Source organism: Pan troglodytes, chromosome 11 (genome assembly GCF_028858775.2).
Source record: "Pan troglodytes isolate AG18354 chromosome 11, NHGRI_mPanTro3-v2.0_pri, whole genome shotgun sequence".
Classification (NCBI taxonomy): Eukaryota; Metazoa; Chordata; class Mammalia; order Primates; family Hominidae; genus Pan; species Pan troglodytes.
This window is the reverse complement of record NC_072409.2, coordinates 99932446-99953122: the sequence shown is the minus strand read 5'-3', so window position 1 is coordinate 99953122 and position 20677 is coordinate 99932446. Positions and strand designations below refer to the sequence as shown.

At 36.2% G+C, this 20677-nt stretch overlaps 1 protein-coding gene across 7 annotated transcripts in view; it reads left to right on the top strand.

Annotated features, from left to right (window-relative positions):
- The window catches only part of CCDC171 (coiled-coil domain containing 171), a 443650-nt gene extending 423896 nt beyond the window's left edge, over nt 1-19754 (top strand). For all 7 annotated transcript variants that reach the window (XM_054658718.2, XM_054658719.2, XM_001149040.8 and 4 more), the window contains one exon: nt 19464-19754. In XM_054658718.2, coding sequence (XP_054514693.1) covers nt 19464-19691 — 228 coding nt within the window. In that variant the 3' untranslated portion in view covers nt 19692-19754. The remainder of the gene's footprint in view (nt 1-19463) is intronic.
- Nucleotides 19755-20677: the final 923 nt, after the last annotated feature.

Below are 20677 nucleotides of genomic sequence, written 5' to 3'. Positions count from 1 at the left end.
ATTAAATGGTGTTGACATCCTTGTCAAAACTCATTTGACCATTATCTGATGCTTTACTTCTGAGCTCTCTATTCTATTCTATTGGTCTCTATATCTGTCTTTATGCCAGTATACACTGTTTTGAATACTGTAGCGTAGTAGTAAGTTTTGAAATCAGGACGAGTGAGTCCTCCAACTTTGTTCTCCTTTTTTCAATCTTGTTTTGGGTGTTTCCAGTCCCTTGAGATTATATATGAGTTTTAAGATGGATTTTGCTTTGTTTTTTTAGAGACAGAGTCTCGCTGTGTTTCCCAGGCTGGAGTACAATGGCGTGATCTCAGCTCACTGCAACCTCTGTCTGCTGGGTTCAAGTGATTCTCCTGCCTCAGCCTCCCAAGTAGGTGGGACTACAGGCATGCACCACCAAGCCCGGCTAATTTTGTACTTTTAGTAGAGACGGGGTTTCTCCATGTTGGTCATGCTGGTCTTGAACTCCCAATCTCAGGTGATCCACCTGCCTTGGCCTCTCAAAGTGCTGGGATTACAGGCATGAGCCACCGCGCCCGGCCAGATTTTGCTATTTCTGCAAAGAATTTCCTTGGGATTTTGATAGGGATTGCATCGACTCTGTAGATTGCCTTGAGTGGTACTGACATCTTAAGAATATTAAGTCTTCTAATCCATTAACATGAGATATGTTTCCATTTCTTCATGTTTTTAATGTCTTTCAGCAATGTTTTGTAGTATCCATTATACAAATGTTTCCACCTCCTTGGTTAATTTAATGCCTAGGTATTTTATTCTTTTTGATGCTATTTAAATGGAATTGTTTTTGTAATTTGCTTTTCATATCATTTATTGTTAGGGTATGGAAATGTAACTAATTTTTATGTGTTGACTTTGTGGCCTCCTACTTTGCTGAATTCATTTATTATTTCTTATAGTATTTTGTGTGGAATCTTTAGGGTTTTCTACATGTAAGAGCATATCATCTGCAAAGAAAGATAATTTCACTTCTTCTTTTCCGATTTGAGTGCCTTTTCTTTTTCTTGCCTAATTTCCTTTGCTAGGCCTTCCAGTACTATGTTGAATGCAAGTGGTGAAAGGAGTCAGGTTTGCCTTGTTCCTGATCTTAAAGAGAAAGCTTTCATTCTTTCACCATTGAGTAAGATATATGCTCCCGGCCTTTCATATATATGACCTTTATTGTGTTAGGGTAATTTCCTTCTATTCCTAGTTTGTTGAGAGTTTTAAATTAGGAAGCAGTATTAAATTTCATCAAATGCTTGTATGCATCTATCGAGATGATCATGTGATTTTTAGCCTTCATTCTGTTAATGTGGTGTATCACATAAATTGGCTTTTGTATGTTGAGCTCTCCTTGCATCCTGGGGTAAACCCACTTAGTTATGGTGTTTGGTCATTTTATTGTGCTGTTGAATTCAGTTGATTGTATTTTGTTGAGGATTTTTGGGTCTATATTCATTGGGGATATTGACCTATAGTTTTCTTTTCTTGTGATATATTTGTCTGGCTTTAGTAACAGGATAATGCTGGCCTCATAAAATTTATTTGGAAGTGTTCCCTTTTCAATTTTTTTGGAAGAGTTTGAGGAGGACTAATGTTAATTCTTCTTTAAATGTTTGGTAGAATTTATCAGTGAAGCCATTTGGTCCTAGGCTTCTCTTGTTGAAAGGTTTTTGAATACTGAGTCAATCTGTTTACTAGTTATAGATCTTTTCCTTTTTTTTAACTAATTTGTTAGTTAGTCCTGGTAGGTTTTATGTTTCTAGGGAATTGTCTGTTTCATCGAGGGCATTCAATTTGTCAGTACATTTGTTCATAGTACTCTTACAATCCCTTTTTTCCCCCTGTGGAACTGGTACTAATATCCCCACTTTCTCTTTTGATATTAGTAATTTGAGTTTCTTTTTTTCTTGCCTATCTATCTAAAAGTTTGTCAATTTTGTTGATCTTTTCAAAGAACCAACTTTTGGTTTCATTGATTTCCTCTACTTACTTTCTTTTTTTTTTTTTTAGTCTTTATTTTGTTTATCTCTGCTCTAATCTTTTTTCCCCCTTCCTTCTGCTAGCTTTCAGTTTAGCTTTTTATTTTCTAGTTTCTTAAGTAGTGAAGTTAGGTTGTCGATTTGAGATCTTTCTTGTTTCTTAATGTAAGCATTTATAGCTATAAATTTCCCCCTTAGCACTGCTTCCACTGCATCTCATAAGTTTTGATATGTTGTGTTTTCATTTTCATTCATTTCTAAGTATTTTCCAGTTTTCCTCATGATTTCTTCTTTGGACCATTGGTTATTTAAGAGTGTGTTGTTTAAATTCCACAATTTTGTGAACTTTACAGTTTTACTTCTGTTATTGATGTTTAAGTACATTCTTTCATTCTAGATCTCCACAGTGCATATGTTGCTCTGCTTATTGTTACCCCACAGATCCCTTAGACTCTGTTCACTTTTCTTCAATCATTTTTCTTTCTGTATCTCAGCCTCAGTAATTTCTGTGGTCCTGTTTTCATGCTTGTTGATTTTTTTTTTGCCTGCTCATATTTGCTTTTGAATCACTGTAGTGAATTTTTCATTTCAGTCATTTTAATTTTCAGCTCCAGAATTTCTTTTTTTGTTGTTGTTTGTTTCTTTCTAGGCTTTCTATCTCTTTATTGATATTTCCATTTTGTTCAGACATTGTTTTCTTGATTTTCTTCACATCTTTCTTTAGTTCTCTGAGCATCTGTAAGACAGTTGTTGTAATGTCTTTGTCTCAGAGACCTGCCATCAAATCTTCTTCAGGGATAGTTTTCTATTGATTTATTATTTTCCTTTGAATGAGCCATACTTTCCTGTTTCTCTGTATGCTTTGTGATTTTTTTTGCTGTTGTTGAAAACTGAACATTTGAATAGAATAATATAGTAACTCTGGAAATCAGATTTTCTCCCTTCCCTAGGGTTTTCTGATTTTTTAAAAAATTGCTGTAGCTATCTGTGTGTCAATGATCAGCCTGAGATGTCAACTTATGGTCTTCTCAGGTCTTTTCTGGATCTGCACCTTTCCCTGGGCTTGTGTGGCCACTTTCTAATTTTCCTCATATATGTAGTTGCTTTTAAATCTTAGTTCTTAATGTCTGGTCCCAAAGGGGGGAAAAGAGAAAGATGAAGAGGAGGGAAGAAAGGATGCTGGCCCTTTAAATTCCCTGGATGTCACTTCAGCTGAGGGGGAGTTGCAACGTGGGGAGGTGCAACAATGATGGTCACCTGCCTTTTGGTACCTCTGTGATAAGAAGCAACAATCGGAGCACAGATCCTGATATTTGGAGAACAAGGTTCTTTTTGCCTACCCCGGCTCCTGCAAGTTATGTGCAAGCTGTTCCAAGAACATTTGCACATGTGTCTGTCATGGGGCTGGAAGTGGGAGATGGATAGCTGCTGCTGTGCTAAGAGCTAAAATTGACTGAAATTAATCATAATTTACTGTCCAAGCCTTCCCCTGGAAGTTGCAAGCCTTCAATAGACTCCAGAATTCCAAAATACTTTCATCAGACAGATTCTGCCAGTGCAATTGTTGTCTAGCTGGTTCCTGGTGCTTACTACTCTGCCATCTTTCCAGAATCCTCTCAAATCCTTGCTGCACTATATTATATTACATTTTTAATAAGATGTGGTAAGGTGCTTTCTATCAGGGACTTATAGCTTTATTGAGGAAATAGACGTGTGTGTGTGTGTGTGTGTGTGTATACTTATAACAAATTATAATAAGGAACATTAAAGCAGTACAAGTAAGAAGTGAGAATTATCTCTGTGAGGACAGTAACAGTGGAGATAGAAAAGGATTCGATTCTAGATAGATTTAGATGAAAAATGTGGCTGGACTTAATGAATAAAATTGATGCAGGGCAATTTCCTAATTACTTAGTAATTCATTCAGGATCTCTCCCTTCCTTGAACTTCTGGTAAGAAGTGAGCAGTGTTCAATATAACAAATTTGCCTTTATGTAAAGAAAGATTTTCTGCAATTTGAAGGCATGTCACAAAAGCACTCCTACTTGGAGACCTGACTTTGAAAGCTTGGAGCATCTTCTCAGATTCACAGAATGGCAAGTTATGGTCTAACTGTGCTTTGCCTGGTGTGAAATAGTGGGAAATATCTGCTGAGATTAGTTCATGATGATGGAGGCTAGGATTCCCCATCTTGTGATTAGTTTTTCAGCTTTGATTACTGATAGGATACTTGGAATTGAAATCATAATTCTGTCTTAGTAACTATAAGGATCTGCATTTGGATGTCAGTAACAAAGAGCCCTATCTTTAAGGTTTTGTGTGTGGCCTCTTTATCACACAGCTTTACAAATGTAGGTTTCCGAAGGCAGCATAGTTTATATTACTTTTCCTTTTCTTTATATAACACTGATTTTTAAAATAACTCAAATTTTCAGAGTGCAAATAAATGAAAACTGATTATATGCTTAGAAGTGAACATATTGGGAGGTGGGAAAAAAATGTGCAAAATACTTAGATCATTTTTCAAAAAAGGATTAAAATTTTATTTCTTAGCCAAACATATATTCAAGTACAATGTATTTCATCTGAAAGCCTCAGTAACATGACAAAAATTTACAGAATAATTATTGTTGAGTTTGTCCATAAGTGCATGTTTATGAGTAGAGGCTGAATTCCATACTTTTGAATGTGCCTTGACCTTTCCACTTTTACTTGTCAGATTCCCCTTTTTTAATGCCAGGTAGTCTTTATACAATACTATTATTAATGATGTAATGGAAAAATTAACTATAAATTGGTTGTTAATATTAAGTTTTGGTAGTCTAAAAATCAAATCTTTTCTCTCAGTAGGGCCGAAAGAACTGACTTGAAATTTAACTTTAATCATCTAGAAGTCTGTTTTTTTTTTTTTGAGGAGCTTAATGTATCACTATAATATTTCCTAGATTCCTGTCTAATTCAAGATATGGAATGACTAAACTGTAGCCATACTAGTTCTGAGCATACAGACAGGAAGAGAAGTCGTTAAACATCTTGCTGTGTGTGAGCAGTTCGAGGGCAGGCAGACACCATGCACCTTGACCACCTATTATGAAGCTTTTTGCTGCCGTGTCAAGTGAAAGTGAGTTAATTGGGTGAAGCTGTGGAGCATGTTAGGGGCCTGGTAAAGGGTTGCTGTCTGACAGCTGAATGTCAGCAAAAGCCAGTCAAGTGTGGCTGAGAGACAGAGACCTGTCACAAAGTTCCCGCAGACTGGAACACAGTTAGGAAGCTGAAATATGGTTCCGTCTCACTTTCTCCCTCATTGAATCCAAGCACCTTAAAAGATTTTACACTGTATATGTCAACTCTTGTTCTCTAAGCTGTTTCCCCCTAACTGTCCTGCATTCAAATGATTGAACAAAAGATGCTAATGTTTAGCAAAGTGAATGTAAATTCCCTCTTTTCCCCTTTTCTGCCCAAGCAGATAGACATTCAACTCAAAGGAAACTTTGAAGGTTTACATCAAACAATTAGATTTCTTCAAAATTTAGCTTATAATAGAATCTCTTTCTCAAGAGAGTATGAAAATTGACAATTAAAGCAGTAGAATAAGCAATGCATTTTCCTCTGATATAGAAAATCAAGCTTTAGGGAGCTAGGACTCCTGTCTGAATGTCTTGAGAATGGACACTGGCCAAGATAACTTTCCTCTTATCTTTTGTCATAGGCTTCTTTCTTTCTTTTTCTTAGTGGCCTAAGGTAAAATGCAATAATTATAGCCACCAGAAGAATAAAGATTAGCATAGAAAGGAACAGTAAGTTCCCTTCTGAAGCTTGAGACACTTCGAAAGGAGGAATTGAAGAAAGTTGGAATTAAAGAAAATGAAGTTAAACTCTGTGAAATAAAAATATTTGCAGAAAGAGGAGTTTAATATTAAAAGATGCCCTGTTCATTTTCTTTAGAATATGGATTAGAATAAGTCCATTAACTCGCTCATCCATTCATTCATTCATTCATTCCTCAAGAGGCAGGGGTATAGAGTACCTCCTCTGTACCTGTCACTGTGCAGGCCACTGGTAATACAGAAACAAGCAAACAAAATAGCCTGTGGCTTCAAGGAATGAACACTCTAAGCCAGCACTATTCATTAGAACTTACTGTGATGATAGAAATATGGCTTTGGGGCACTTGGAATGTGGTTAGTGTGACTGAGGAACTGAACTTTAATCTTTAATTTAATTTTATATTAAATTTTAACTAATGTAAATTAAATAGCTACATGTGGCTACCATACTGAATAGTGCAGGTCTAAGCAAACATAAGACTGTGATACTGTGCTATTATAAAATTGTGTATGGGGTGTTATAATAACACGGAGGTGAGGTATTATATTATATTATATTATATTATATTATATTATATTATATTATACAAGGTGACAGAGGCCAGGAAAAGTTTGGGGTAAAGTTGATACCTGAGGTAAGCTTTGACTAACAGTAGGAGTTAACGTGATGAAGAAGCCTCCTTGTAAATAGAAAGGGCAGCATGCAAAAGTCGCTCCAAGACAGGAGAAAGCAGGGCATGCTTCAGGATCAGCATTTTGATTAGTACAGGAGAGCAAAGCTGTTTTATGAGAAATTACGTTAATGCAATGGTAGTGTCCAAGAAGACTACCAGTCGAGTTATCCAAGGGGTCATAACAGAAGGTGTCACAGACCAAATTGGTATACTGAAATCACATGGTTTGTGGAATTAAACACACAGAAAAAAGCAAGAAGAGATATAGCAGGGAGCAAGCAGGGGGAAGGATCATAACCTGACTTCTTGGTTATGCAGTGTTCATGTGCCCTGTCTCTCTCCGCTGCCTCAGCCTTCTTCACTCTCTGTAAGTTTCTGAGGATCAGGGTTGAAGTTTGAAACAGGGGGCTTGGAAGACCGAAGGTGCCTGAGGCCACTTACACACACTTGCTATCTAGGAGAGATGCAGGGACAAACATGCCTGGCCAATAGCTATAATTTGCCACTGAGGCTGCTGAATAGCTTTGTGTTTTATCTGCAGTTCTAGGGTCAATGTAAGGATGACATTAACTAAAGGTGGCATATCTCTACCTTATGATGTGGCCTTTCCATCCATTTCTATCTATAAAGTAACAGGTCTTACCATATGGATTCTGCCTATGTCCCACAAACTGCTTGCTAATTCATTATCTGTGCTTACTAATATTTCTTATGAGTTTCATCTATCCTATTTTTCTAGTCTTTAATCTCAAATTTGAATATTTTCAAATAATAAGCAAACATACAATAAAGAAGAGATGAAGTAGGAAACAGCGAAGTCTGAAGAGATGACTTGTTTACAAAAATAAAAGTACGTTTAGGCCAGAAAAAGTGAAGAGACAAATAACTGATGAAAAATATTTAGCAAAGAGCTTTGAAACCTGTGTCAAAATTATTATCTAGTAGACAACCTACTCCAAGCGCAGACTGCATTTCAAACAAGTGTAGGCCTTTTTGAAACATCATTGTGCAGACTCTAGAGAGTTAATCTGAATGAGGGCTCTGGCAGTTGGAGAAGGACTAGTGGAGATTTTATGGGCAGGCACCCAGAGAAGGAGATGTGAAGTGGAGAGAACGACCTAATGCCTTTCCTCCATGCAGACCTATGGACTGGCATCTGGACTCTTAGAAAAAGGGCCTACAGGTAGAAGCTGAAAGAAATGTTTTGTGACAGATACTGCAAGACACTGGGTTTCAGTCAGAGTTGTCACAGTTTTCAGATGACAGAAAGGGAAGGATGGGCACCCCAAATTTTTGTTAGAGCTATCACCCATATGACCTAGCAAGCCCTCTAATACATTGAAGGCAGACCCTGATGGAGGGATTGCAGACACCAAGCAGCTCTTGATGGGGACTCCACAGGGGTGTTTGAGGCTTGTATGAGCAGGACAGGGAAGGACCAAGGTAACTTGACTCACTTGGGACTTTGTATCCACAGAATAATGAGGACAGGAAACTTCCAGTGCTATTGTGCATCAAAGCTTTTCCTATAAAAATAGCAATTATGTGGTTTCATAGTATTTCAACAGATTATAATTTAAGAAGAACTGGATCAGGATGAAGATTAGTTAAGGTCTAATAAATAATCCCCCAAACAGGGAATTTTTATTTGTTTAATTCACTTTTGTATTCCAGTACCTGAAACAGTATTTGGCACATCATAGGCACTTGATAGATATTTACTGAAAAAATAAATGAATAGAGCTAATTTAGGATACTAAGAGGGGATATGGGTTTAGGTATCTTTATGCATTATGCAAGCATAGGGAAAATTTATCATATGGAATTGATAATACAGGGAGTCAATTCCTGAAATAAAGCCTAGGGGTATATTATTTTGGAATTTTGTGTTTGCTATATTTTACTGTTACATAAGATGTTCTCCCTAGGGATGGATCTGGGTTGAGACTGCTGGAAATGATGTGGTTATATCAGAAATAACATTCCTGACTATCATGTAAAGGAAATGTCATTGCCAACTAAGTGATTTGTTTTAGAACATGTGCCCCAGTGCTTGTTGTGATTTGAAGGCATTCTGCAGATATGACCCCCAGATCACATGATTTGTCTTACATCTGAAGTACCTTTCTCTCCCTAAGAAATACATTCTTTTAACTGAAGATAGCCAGTCCCTCCAGAAAGGCCCAGCTATGGAACTGTTCAAAGGGTCCACAGCCCTGGGGAGTATAGAGCTTATACCATGGTCAGTGGGGAAATAAAGGCAGCTTGCAGCATTCCACGAAGAATTGCTAAGGATTTTAGGTGTGATATAATGGAACAATGAAGGAGCATGGCCTAAAACAGCAGTGGAAGGGAGGGGCATGCAAAAAAAAATGGGTTTCAAATTGCAAAATGAGAATTTAATGCTAAGTTTTTTGAGATGTGTGATTGACAGATACTTATATTGTTAGAAAGGTTTAGGAAAGTCATTTCTTTCAAACTACTTTAAATTCTAAGTGATTCTTTCCTTCCTCTGCTCTTCTTTACCTGAGTGCCTGCTCAGTAATTCCACTCCTTGAAAAACATATTGCTACGAGGTCTAAGTTTATAGCTTCCAGATTATTACTAAATTTTTGACATCGAATAAAAAAGGTTTATAACTTTAAGAGGAAATTCTTCAGTAATGAAATAGTGGTCAGAAAACTTTTGCCTAATAGTTCCCAGAGAGAGTGTGACATGTGTACATTTTGACCACAGAAGTTGTAATTTGGCAGCTGGAAGTGCTATTTGGAGTAAAATGAAGGCACACAAGTTATAAGTAGCCACTCTGCATAAGGAGTTGCATTTGCGCAGAGTAGAGGAACAAGTTACTCAGTGTCATTATTTGTGTAGGTGTTTACTCAATGTAAAACTGTAAATATGACTTAGATAACTGAAAACATTGAAATGAGAGTGTTCTTTGCTTGATCAAAATCTTTTCAAAACATGAAAAACACTTAAAGACCTATCCTCTGAGACCTTTAACTATCCAATTACATTTTCATTTTGACCACACATTTTAGAGCCATAACTATACTAAAATATATAGATGTATTTCAGTATATATAAATATGTATAGTTTCATTTTTTAATAAAGGGTTTTTAGCTATAAAAGTAAAACGTACTTACTGTAGGTAATTTGGAAAATACAAATCCCAATCCTAACTCAGAGAATAGAGAAAAAAAATCCCAACAATTCCAATACCACAAAACAAGCACCATCTGTAATTTTGTGTACCGTTTTTTCATGACGTAGTCTTGTCCTAGGGTCAGCAAATCTACATGCCACCTGTTTTTATATGGCCTGTGAGCTAAGAATGGTTTTAATATTTTAAATAGTTATGGGAAAAAAGCAAAAGAATAATAACGTATCATGACACATAAAATTTATGTGAAATTCATATTTCACTGTCCATAAATAAAGTTATATTGGAACACAGCCATGCTCATTCATTTACATATCCTCGATGACTGCTTATGTGCTACAACACAGGGGCTAATGCTTGTAACAGAAAACATATACCCTAGAAAGCATGAAATACTTATCTAGCTCTTTACAAAGGTCTGACCTTTGATTAGACCCAAGCATTTGTCCATGTTATCCAAAAGTTTATAACTGTAAATTGTATAGCTACATAATTTTCTACCGCGTAGCTATAGCCTACTTAACTATGCTTCTGGTTGAATATGAGAGTATTTCTAATTTTTGTCTGTTATTATTAATATAAATAACCTAATCATAAATGGAATTGTTAGATCAAATGGCATTAAGCATTTAAGACAGTTGCCCAATTATAGATCCAATGGTTCTATCAATTTATACAGTTACTAGCAATTTATGAATGCCTGCTTCACAATGCTTTCACTAACCTTTAGCATAATTTGGAATATTTAATTTTTACTGGCAATAAATGTCTTATTTTATTTTCCATTTTGATTACTTGTGGGGGTTACCATTTTTTCCCATTTATTTGTTACTTAGCTGTATTTTTGCTTTTGTGAACTGCCAGTTCATAACTTTCTCTCATGATTCAAATAATTTTAAAGATAAAAAATCATGGAAAGAAAAATTTAACCTTTCAAACCTTTTTTGTCTACCCAAACTCTAATTCAGTTCTTTTTTCCAAAGATTATTAAGTTTCTTTTGATTTCTTGTGATTCTTTTTTCCAGAAAAAATAGGGATAGATATGCATGTATGTGTGTTTATGCTTATTTTAAAATGTATATTACTATTTATATATATGTATATATACACACATAAACACATGTATACATTTTGAACATTTTTTTTCACTTGGATATATTTCTCTATCAGCCTTTACATATTTACCTCACGTTTAAAATAGTTGTATTATATGGTTGTCATACTTCACTTAAGTAGCCCTCTGTTCATAGACCTCTGGTTTTATTTTTAAAAAGTTTTGTTTAGCACCGCATGTTCTCACTCACTGGTGGGAATTGAACAATGAGAACACATGGACACAGGAAGGGGAACATCACACACTGGGGCCTGTTGTGGGGTGGGGGGAGCAGGGAGGGATAGCATTAGGAGATATACCTAATGTTAAATGATGGGTTACTGGGTGCAGCACACCATCATGGCACATGTATACATATGTAACAAACCTGCACGTTGTGCACGTGTACCCTAAAACTTAAAGTGTGTAAAAAAAAATCACTTTTAAAGTTAAAAAAAAAGTTTTGTTTGTCTATCTAAAAATGCTTCAGTGAACATACCTGCATGCTCACCTTGGTGAACTCTTTTGAGTGTAGCCATAGAAGAAATGCCTAGCAGTGGAATTGCTAGGTCAAAGGAAGATACATTTAAATTTTTTGTCCTCCAGAAAGGGTGCAACAGCTTATGTCCCTAACTACATGGCATGAGTTTGCCTGATTCCCTCTTTTCAACAGTGGAGATCATCAGACATCTAAGTTTTTGCCCATTTGATATATGAAAAGTAATCTTTAATTGGGATGTGTTGCATTGTATTTCTTTACTTATGAATTAAGTTTAGCACCTTTTCATATGTTTTTTGGTTATTATACTACTCTCTCCCCCAATCAGACATCTAATCTGTACATGAGGCAGAGGCTGGCAGTGGTTTCCTGATATCTGTTTTCTCTTTCTTAGTGATAGAGCCTCTGAATGTTACCTGGGCTGCTCAGGAAACAAACAAACAGACAAACAAGCTACATTTCTCAGACCCTCTCTAAGCTAAATTAGTTATATGACCTAAGTTCTAGTCAATGGGATGTAAGTAAAAGTGTACAATTTTAGGAAGTGTCTGTAAACGGAAGCAGTGCCTCCTTCTTTGCTCCATCCTCCTTTCTTCTTGCTAGAATGCAGACATACTAGCTGGAACTTGAGCAGCCATTTTTGACCATGAGGTAAAAGCCATGTACTGAGCTGTGGAGCCCAAGATAGAAGCAGCCTGGATTCTTGATAACTTTATATTGCCCTATCAGAGGGAAATAAACTTTTATTTAAGCCAATGACATTTAGAGTTTTCTCTTACAACTGAACTCAGTCTTAATAAATATGCTACCCTCAGCCTATTTTCTAATTATATTATTTTAATTGATTTTCATGAGCCTTTTGTAAATTAAGAAAATTACTTGTATGGGGATTCTATGTGTTGCACATATTTTTACCAGTTTGTCATTTCAGACTTTCAGTGGCATTTTTCTATATGGTATGCTTGTTTTTATTTATTTGGTTTTTGTGTCTTTTTATATATTTGAGTGCATAAAGTTATTTATATTTTCAATTCTCTCTGAATTGTTTGGGAATGTATGTTTCTAAGACAGAGGGGAAAATGCCCCTTTGCATTTTCTGGCCATTTCTGGCACTCTCTACCGTCAGTTGTGTCAGGATTGTCAGGTCAGCAACAGACTGCAAGCACAAGGGTATGAAGAACACTGGGAAAAGAAAGAACAAAAGCCACTTGGGAGAATTCTTCAACTCTTTTTCTAACCTCAACCACATCAGGAAATCTAAACATCCTGGAGAAGAAAATGGGACATATTGTCTTGTCAGGCACAAGGTATCTTGAAGTAATTTAAAATTAAACTTTAAATGTTCTAGTGTAATTTAATTAATTAATTATTTTTTGAGACAGAGTCTCACTCTTGTCACCCAGGCTGGAGTGCAGTGGCGCGATCTCAGCTCACTGCAACCTCTGCCTCCTGGGTTCGAGCGATTCTCCTTCCTCAGCCTCCCGGGTAGCTGGGATTACAGGCACCCACCAGCATGCCTGGCTAATTTTTTGTATTTTTAAGCAGAGACGGGTTTTCACCATGTCGGTCAGGCTTGTCTCAAACTCGTGACTTCAGGTGATCTTCCAGCCTCGGCCTCCCAAAGTGCTGGGATTACAGGCGTGAGCTACCGTACCTGGCCTTAAGTGTTCTAGTATAAGTTTAAACCTCAGTGCCTCATTTTGTCTCTGAATATAACAACATACAAGCTCCTTTGATGAAAGGGCTATAACTTTCATTTCTGTGTAAGTTCCATGAGATCTATGTATTTACTCCAGTAAGTACCACAGGCATTCAAATGTTAGACCATAATAAAATATGCTATCAAAATATAAACATTTCTTTTAGCCTCTAGCACAATCTATGTACTTTTATTTTCCATTTTCAGAGAGGTTTGTTGAGTCCTTATTTTGTTGATGAAATGCCTCTAGATACAAAATAAGCCTGAGGCTAGGCTATATCTTCTTTGGGCAACATGGTAAGGTAATGGTCAAGCGTTTGAATAGGAGAGTCAGAGGAACCAAGATTCACATCCCTTTCTACCATTAGCAAGCTGTGCAACCTGTGGCAATTTATTCTGCTCTTTGAGCCCTAGTCTCTTCAACTGTAGAGTGAAGATAATTGTAGTGCTTTCTGATTGAGTCACTGTGAGAATTCAGATAATGCCTGTAAAACTAAATCTAGCATAGTGCCTGACATAATGCTGAATACATGTTGGCTATAATTGTAAAGTTAGAATTCATATCATTTGAGAAGAGTGAAAAAGAGAAGTGAAGAAGAGGAGCTACTCTATGCTACACATTTTTGTGTATATTATTCCATTTAATCCTCCTAACAGCCCTATGAGGGATTAGTCTTCCTCCTTTACAGATAAGGATAAAAGCTCACACAGGTTAAGTAACTTGTCAAGGATCACATAATTAGTAAATGGCAGAATGAAGTTTAGAACCTTAGTTCCTTCCACCTTCAAAGCCCGTATTCTTTCCATTAATCTTTGCTAAATCTAATTGCGACATAATCTGTATATGTGTGAAATAACAAAATAACAATAAAACACCAAGACCATGGAGTAATAATATAAGTCGTTTGTTCATTCACTCATTCATCATTTAGGAATCTTATTTAGTCCCAGATATTCTGCTAAGTGCTAGGGGTACAAAGTCATGATTCCATCACACTAAGTGCTCATAGTTTTATAGCGGAAATATAAGGATATACAAATAAGTGAAAAAATAGTAAAATAAATGCTCATGAAGGAATGTAAAAATGAGATTGGATGTTACAGTTAGCTGTAGTTGGGGAAGGATGGGAAGAGGATCCAGAAAAGCCTTATGAAAGAGGCAGACCTTGACCAGAGTTTGAAACGTGGAGGACTCACCCAACAAAGAGCAGAATTGGACAGACTGGAGGGTGATGTGAACTATGGACTGTCCTATTTAGGGACTCACAAGTTCCATGTAACTGGCTTGCACAGTAGAAGTGAGGAAATGGTAGATGAGGCTGGACAGGGAAGCCAAGAGCAAGGGCATAGTTATAGGGAAGCATGAAGAATCAAAACCATTGATCCAATCAATCTTCCACATCAAACGAGTAGCCAAGGCTGAATTGGAACCAGATAGAATGCTGAATGTCTGCCTGAGGACAGAGTTGTTGTGATGTGATTCAGGTTTCTTGTTAATATATTCTACCTCTTTTTTCTGATTTGTTTCTACCTCTATGGTTGTCCTTTTCAGATCTCTAGGCACACTGGGCCCTTAGGGTGTTTCCTAATGCAACTTCTTTGCACTTTTGCCATTAACTCACATTTCTTCCCATGCCTTGATGTCAGTAAGATAGTCAAACTAGTCTGTACTAAGGTTTAATGACTTACAGGGAGAAGAATGCATAAAATATTCCTACCAGCTTGTTATTGGTAGCTAAAAGTTAGAACTGGTAACTACCGTATGAGAAATAAATATTGGATGGCATGATAGCAGATGTGTGTGTGTGTGTATATATATATAACTGTGTATATTTATATGATACATATATCAAGTATATGTGTGTGTGTGTATTTATAAGGTGAATGTATGTTTTTATGTGTATATATATCTCAGATATAAAATTGAGTATTCCACAAGAGAAAACTATGTGATTTTTGCCAACTCTGGCTGTCTGTATAAACTACGGTGGCCTATGAGACCAGCATGACAACTGGAAAATTGACAGGTAGAATTTGGCTAACTCATCTGAAGTATTTAGAAGAAAGAAAACTTTGTGACACTGAGTATTGAGACTCTGGTAAGAGCACGTTAGGAACCAAAGTAGAAATGGCAAGGGAGCCTCACTGTAACACCCTCTTGTGGGTGCTTTGATTTCTTCATCTGTTTATGTGGAGCTGTGCAGACTACTTAAAAGCAGTCAATAATTTACAGGGCTTAAAACATCATCATGGAGTTTGAAGTAGTGAAAAGAGTACTATAGAATTTAATTGAATGAAGCCACATCATCTAAATTGTGGCTAATCTTGTTATCTATTTGGCTTTATTTTAGAACAACGTGCAATGTGCCATATGTATTCTTTCCCCTTAAGAATGGTCTGTCTACATCCTCTCAAGTATTATATTCAGGAAACTGATTTCTGGGTTAATGTCCCTCAAAAAAGTTAGGGTTTATAGTATATTCTGTCACACGTGGAATTATGGCAGACCTGTAGAATTTCAAAGCTGGAAAGAGTCCAGCCCCTCATTTGGATGGACTAATTTACCTGCCCCAAATGACCCAGTCAGATTGTAAAAGAACTGTGAGGAGAAGCTAGAGTCTGCTGATCTTCAGTCTAGTATTCTTTTAATCACACTATGTGCTTAGCATAATCTCCATGCAATACTACTAAGGCTTACTAAATCACATTTTTCCTCACTTTTTATAATACTAAATTCTAGAAGACTTAACTTGATCATAAATGTTACACAGGAGACAAATGGCTTAGTTTCAGAAGCCTTGGTCGGCAAAAAGGCTTTGACTTACAGACAATTTATTGGGTGGTTATTTTATTATTAGACTAATGCTTTATTTATTTATTTTTGTTTGAAAAACATTTGTAGAAAATTAAGATATTAAAGCCTTGAAAAATGGCTATTGAATGTGTCCAATTACTGTATTTCATACGATTTTTAAAATGTAGAAATTTAGTAGACACATTTTGTATTGTGAATATGTATTTAGCTGATGGACTATAGCAGTTCAAATAGAATCATTTATAGCTTATTGAGTAAATAAAAGTGCTTCCATAAAGATTCACATGACGCCTAGCTTTTATTTCAGGTAACTAATTTCCTTTTGAAAAACTGCTTAAATTTAGATTTACATAAGAGACAGAACACCTCAGCAGTTTTAAAAGTAGTTTATATGACCATGGACTTTACAGATTTAAAATATAAGATCGGGTGGTGAACACTAACTTTTAATGTTCTCTGACAAAAAGTTATTTAACTGTCCTTTACTCTCTGTGTTACATTAAAATAGTACAAAAGTGTTATGTATTTCTGGATATTATTCTGGATATTTATAACAAGAAAAACAGGTCATATTTACTTGTATTTTAACATCACATTCTCAAATCAAAGTTTCACCAGAATTGTTGCTGGCTTTTTTTTTTTTTTTTTTGAGACAGAGTCTTGCTCTGTTGCCCAGGCTGGAGTGCAGTGTGCAGTGGTGTGATCTTGGCTCACTGCAACCTCTGCCTCTGGATTCAAGCGATTCCCCTGCCTCAGCCTCCTGAGTAGCTGGGATTACAGGCGCCCGCCCAACTGATTTTTATATTTTTAGCAGAGACGAGGTTCCACCATGTTGGCCAGGCTGGTCTCCAACTCCTGACCTCAGGTGATCCACCCGCCTCGGCCTCCCAAAGTGCTGGGATTACAAGTGTGAGCCACCATCCCCAGCCGGTGGCTTCTTTTTAAGCTTTTAAGTGACTTAAAATCAGACTTTACCTCATTTCATGAAAAAGGTTTTTTTCTAGCAGTACAGCAGATGATCCCAGTAGCAAAAGCAGTCATTTGTTTTCCTTTATACAAAAGTAACTCTGTTTACTTTCTAGAGACTATACTTTTGGGGGGTACAAGACTTTAAGGAAATCTCTCTCTCTCTCTTTTTCATCTCTGGATATTTTTTAGATTATTTTCCATGTTTAGGACATAACGTCAGAAAATAGTGTGCAAAAAGTGAAACTAATTTGAAATACTAGGGAAATAACACCCCATTTCAAGGTTATTTAGTCAAAAATATTATATTGGATGAAAGGGTGCTTTCAGACGACATAGTGGAAAGTAGACATATTAGAAAAAGTAGGATGAGAAAAGGCAAAAGAGGGACCTCTTTGTAGGTTACCAAGATCTGTAGAATATTAAAGAGAAATGAGCAGTTAGTATAGACTTTCCCTAAAGGACTGCCTTCCTAACTTTGTAATGTGTTAGGTTGATGGATTTGCAAGAACAAAAAGGGAAACTTTAAGTACAACATATAAGTTTGAGTAAATTATGCGTATCACTAATATTGACAAAACAGGAATGGTTGGTCAATTTGGCATAGTTACCTTTCTCTAAAACATTCAGAAGAAAATACCCCCAGAGGATATCTGACCTTCCTTGGACTGATTCTGCACACCCCTCTATTTTCCATACATAGTTTTCTTAGACCAGAACTTGAAGTATAAAGATGTATCAAAACAAACTTTTGAAGCCTTTTCTGACAATAAAATATTCTATTATAATAAAGAATACTATGGCTATAACTATGTTTATTAAGAAGAAAATCAGGCCCCACCATTTCCTGCTCTTCCAGCATTCCCCTAACCCCCAGGCCTGGCAGAATGAGAAGTTAGTAGATGGCACTGTAATGTTTATAGCTGCAAAGTCAATCCAGTAATGACACTGCTAAAAAATGATTCTAGCAGCAGTAAAAATGCAGATGTGTACACCTCCAGCCTCTGATGTAATGAGATGCCTCTGTTCAGGTTCTGAGCTGAGATGATCAGGCCCAGCATTAAGGTTCTGCAAGGAAAACCTCATTAATACTACTAATCAGGGTCAACACATGATTTTGGAAGTTGTTTTCCTTCCACTGGGAAACCTTATCCTTCATAGAGCTATTTCAAGTGACCATTTTAGGTGTTTTCTAACTTCCAGTATAAAAAGAGATGATTTCCGTCAGCTACTGGCCTGCAGTAGAGTATCAGGAAATCAAAAGAACAAAGATCAAAGAAAATTGCTGAACTAGGTGTTAGATGCAGATATTGATTTTTTCTCCAGTTGTAGTTTTAAAAAAATCCACAAAAATGGTAACACATACAACAGTTGAATTTCTAATATGTTCCTAAAGCCAGTGATAAGCTTCCCTCTTGTTTTTACATGTAGCAACAATTTTGTATAACATGACATAATAAAGCACACCTTATAGTTTACATTATTTTGTTATCAAAACTGTAAGAGGATCTACTAAAAAGTTTTTTTTTTTTTAAACCCTGCAATATAGAGTATGATTTTTAGTGGAGATACTTATAACCAGACTTGTTATTTCAGCAACATTTATTTTGTGGGAATCTGGAAAATTATGTCATACAATTGATCACTATTTTCCTGCCATCTTTAAATGTCATAATACTTACCTGCTTTACTGCTAAGACTTCTTCATGTTAAATATTAACTACTAGATACTGACGTCACTTAAGGCTTAAAGGAGCAGCTTTATCAAAATATTAATTCTACTGTCCAGTATTTCATGACTTTGTGGCATTTTAAAGTTTAATTTCCAACAATTTCTGGATATCATCAGTGTTCTCAAATATATGACAAATTATTTTCATTCCCTTATTTTGACATGTGATTTCTAAATACTTATAATAGTCTTTATCAAAACAGGGTGGTATCATGGACATAAAGATGGAAACAATAGAGACTGAGCACCAGGGACTATGAGAGTGGGAGAGGGTTGAAGAACTACCACTCGGGGACTGTGCTCACCACCTGGCTGATGGGATCATTTGTACACCGTACCTCAGTGACTTAAATCAAGAATTACCCATGTAACAAATCTGCACGTGTACCCCTGAACCAAAAATAATAAAGTTGAAAGAAAAAACAGGGCGGTGGCATTATTATTAAAGTAAAGCCAAAGAGTTCTCATTAGAATTTTGTATCTTAGTATGCCATTTTCTAGAGGTCACTGGGATTGGCTTATTTTACTTTGTGCTACTTTTGTCAAATAAGTAAAATGGATAGATTTAAAAAACATAAATACTCATAGTTTATTTTCTAAGTAATCTAATCTTCCATATTATATGGCACTTATTTTATAGCATAATGAAATAAATGCTATTAGCATTGGTTTCTGTAAATTGCCAATGGACTGAAGTCAAGGTAAAAATCCCTGATTGTATTGACTCTCTGATATAATAACTTTATAAAAAGTTTTACACAAAGATTTAGTGTTTAGACAAATTCTTGTTGTCTAGAAAAGTTCAGAAAAGAGTAAATAAGGGATTCAGTCACACTTGATAAATAATTTACTATTTATATATTCTCGTGTAGATTATTGAAATAGTAGTTTCCATCTCATTTTTATATTATAATGATTATTAGTCTACTTGCCTGTTTATGGTTTTAGGCTCTATTTGAGAGTTTTCAACTCTATGTTTATTTTTTTTTTCTTTTGTATGTCACAGATAGGATCACGAGACCATTCAAATCTCTCCATTCCTTCAAGAGCTCCTCTTCCTGCTGACACAACTGGTATGGGGGATTTCTTACCATTGAAAGCTGAACTTGATACTACTTACACTTTCTTAAAGGAGACATTTATAAATACTGTGCCCCATGCTCTGACATCACCTCACTCCTCTCCAGTGACTATGTCTGCTAATGCCAACAGAGCAACTCAGATTGGATTATGACTTCATGAAATTAAAAAATGGAGGAAAAGTTGACAGTACAATTAAAATTGTTTTGAATGGGAATTTTCTTATCAGTTGACTTTTGTTTCAGCAGAAGTGGCAGTGGATTTAAAAAATTTGTGCGCTATCTTGATGTATTCTGGTAGCTCTGTCTCCTTGAATAAGGAAATAGCCAACTTTTTTCTCTCCAAGTTTTATTTATTATCACAGTTGCTCATTTTTATGTAACATATTTTTAAATGTTAAGGAATGACACATTTTGGGTAATTTCCCTCAGACTTAAAAAAATCAATAAGCCATTTTAGTCTCTATCTATCAAAGTTGTTTCATACTTGTCTATTTTAAAGCAGGACTGCAATGCTTTAATAGGATTGAGAGAGCTATTTGAAATGTATGCCAATGATTCCTGTCATTTCATGGCAGCCCGGCCATGGTTCACTGAGCCCCCTCTTCTCTCTTGTCAGCTCAACTGAAGACAAGCATTTAGTTGCAAACTTTAAGCAGGTTGTGCAAAACAGAAATGATGTGACTGCTTCTCCTCCTGCACAATAATGTCACTCCTGGTCAATGTGAGAAGGTCAGGTGGCTCCTTGTAAAGCTACATGATACCACTTGCCCATTTGAACAAGTTAAGTTAACTGCTGAATCTGGTCCCTGAAGGCATTGAAAACTCATTCTTTTAGCAAGTCTGCATTTGATAAGAAAGTAGAGCAATTGTGCTGGAGGATTTCTGTGGTATGTTTAGGCACTTCATAAGGACAGTTCCCAGACTAGGATAGCAGGTAATATATTTAGTATAAGCTGAAAAACTTCAAGGTAATGGCTGTTTTGACCTTCAAAATAGACTCCTTTTTTGTTTTTGTTGTTGGTAGGACCCAAGAGTGACGCCCATCTTTGATGCTGACAGAATTTAAAACAAGGCCATTGCCCTGCATTTTCTGCCTTGTAGCACACAAAAGTAAAATTGTATGTCAGGCCGAGATGTC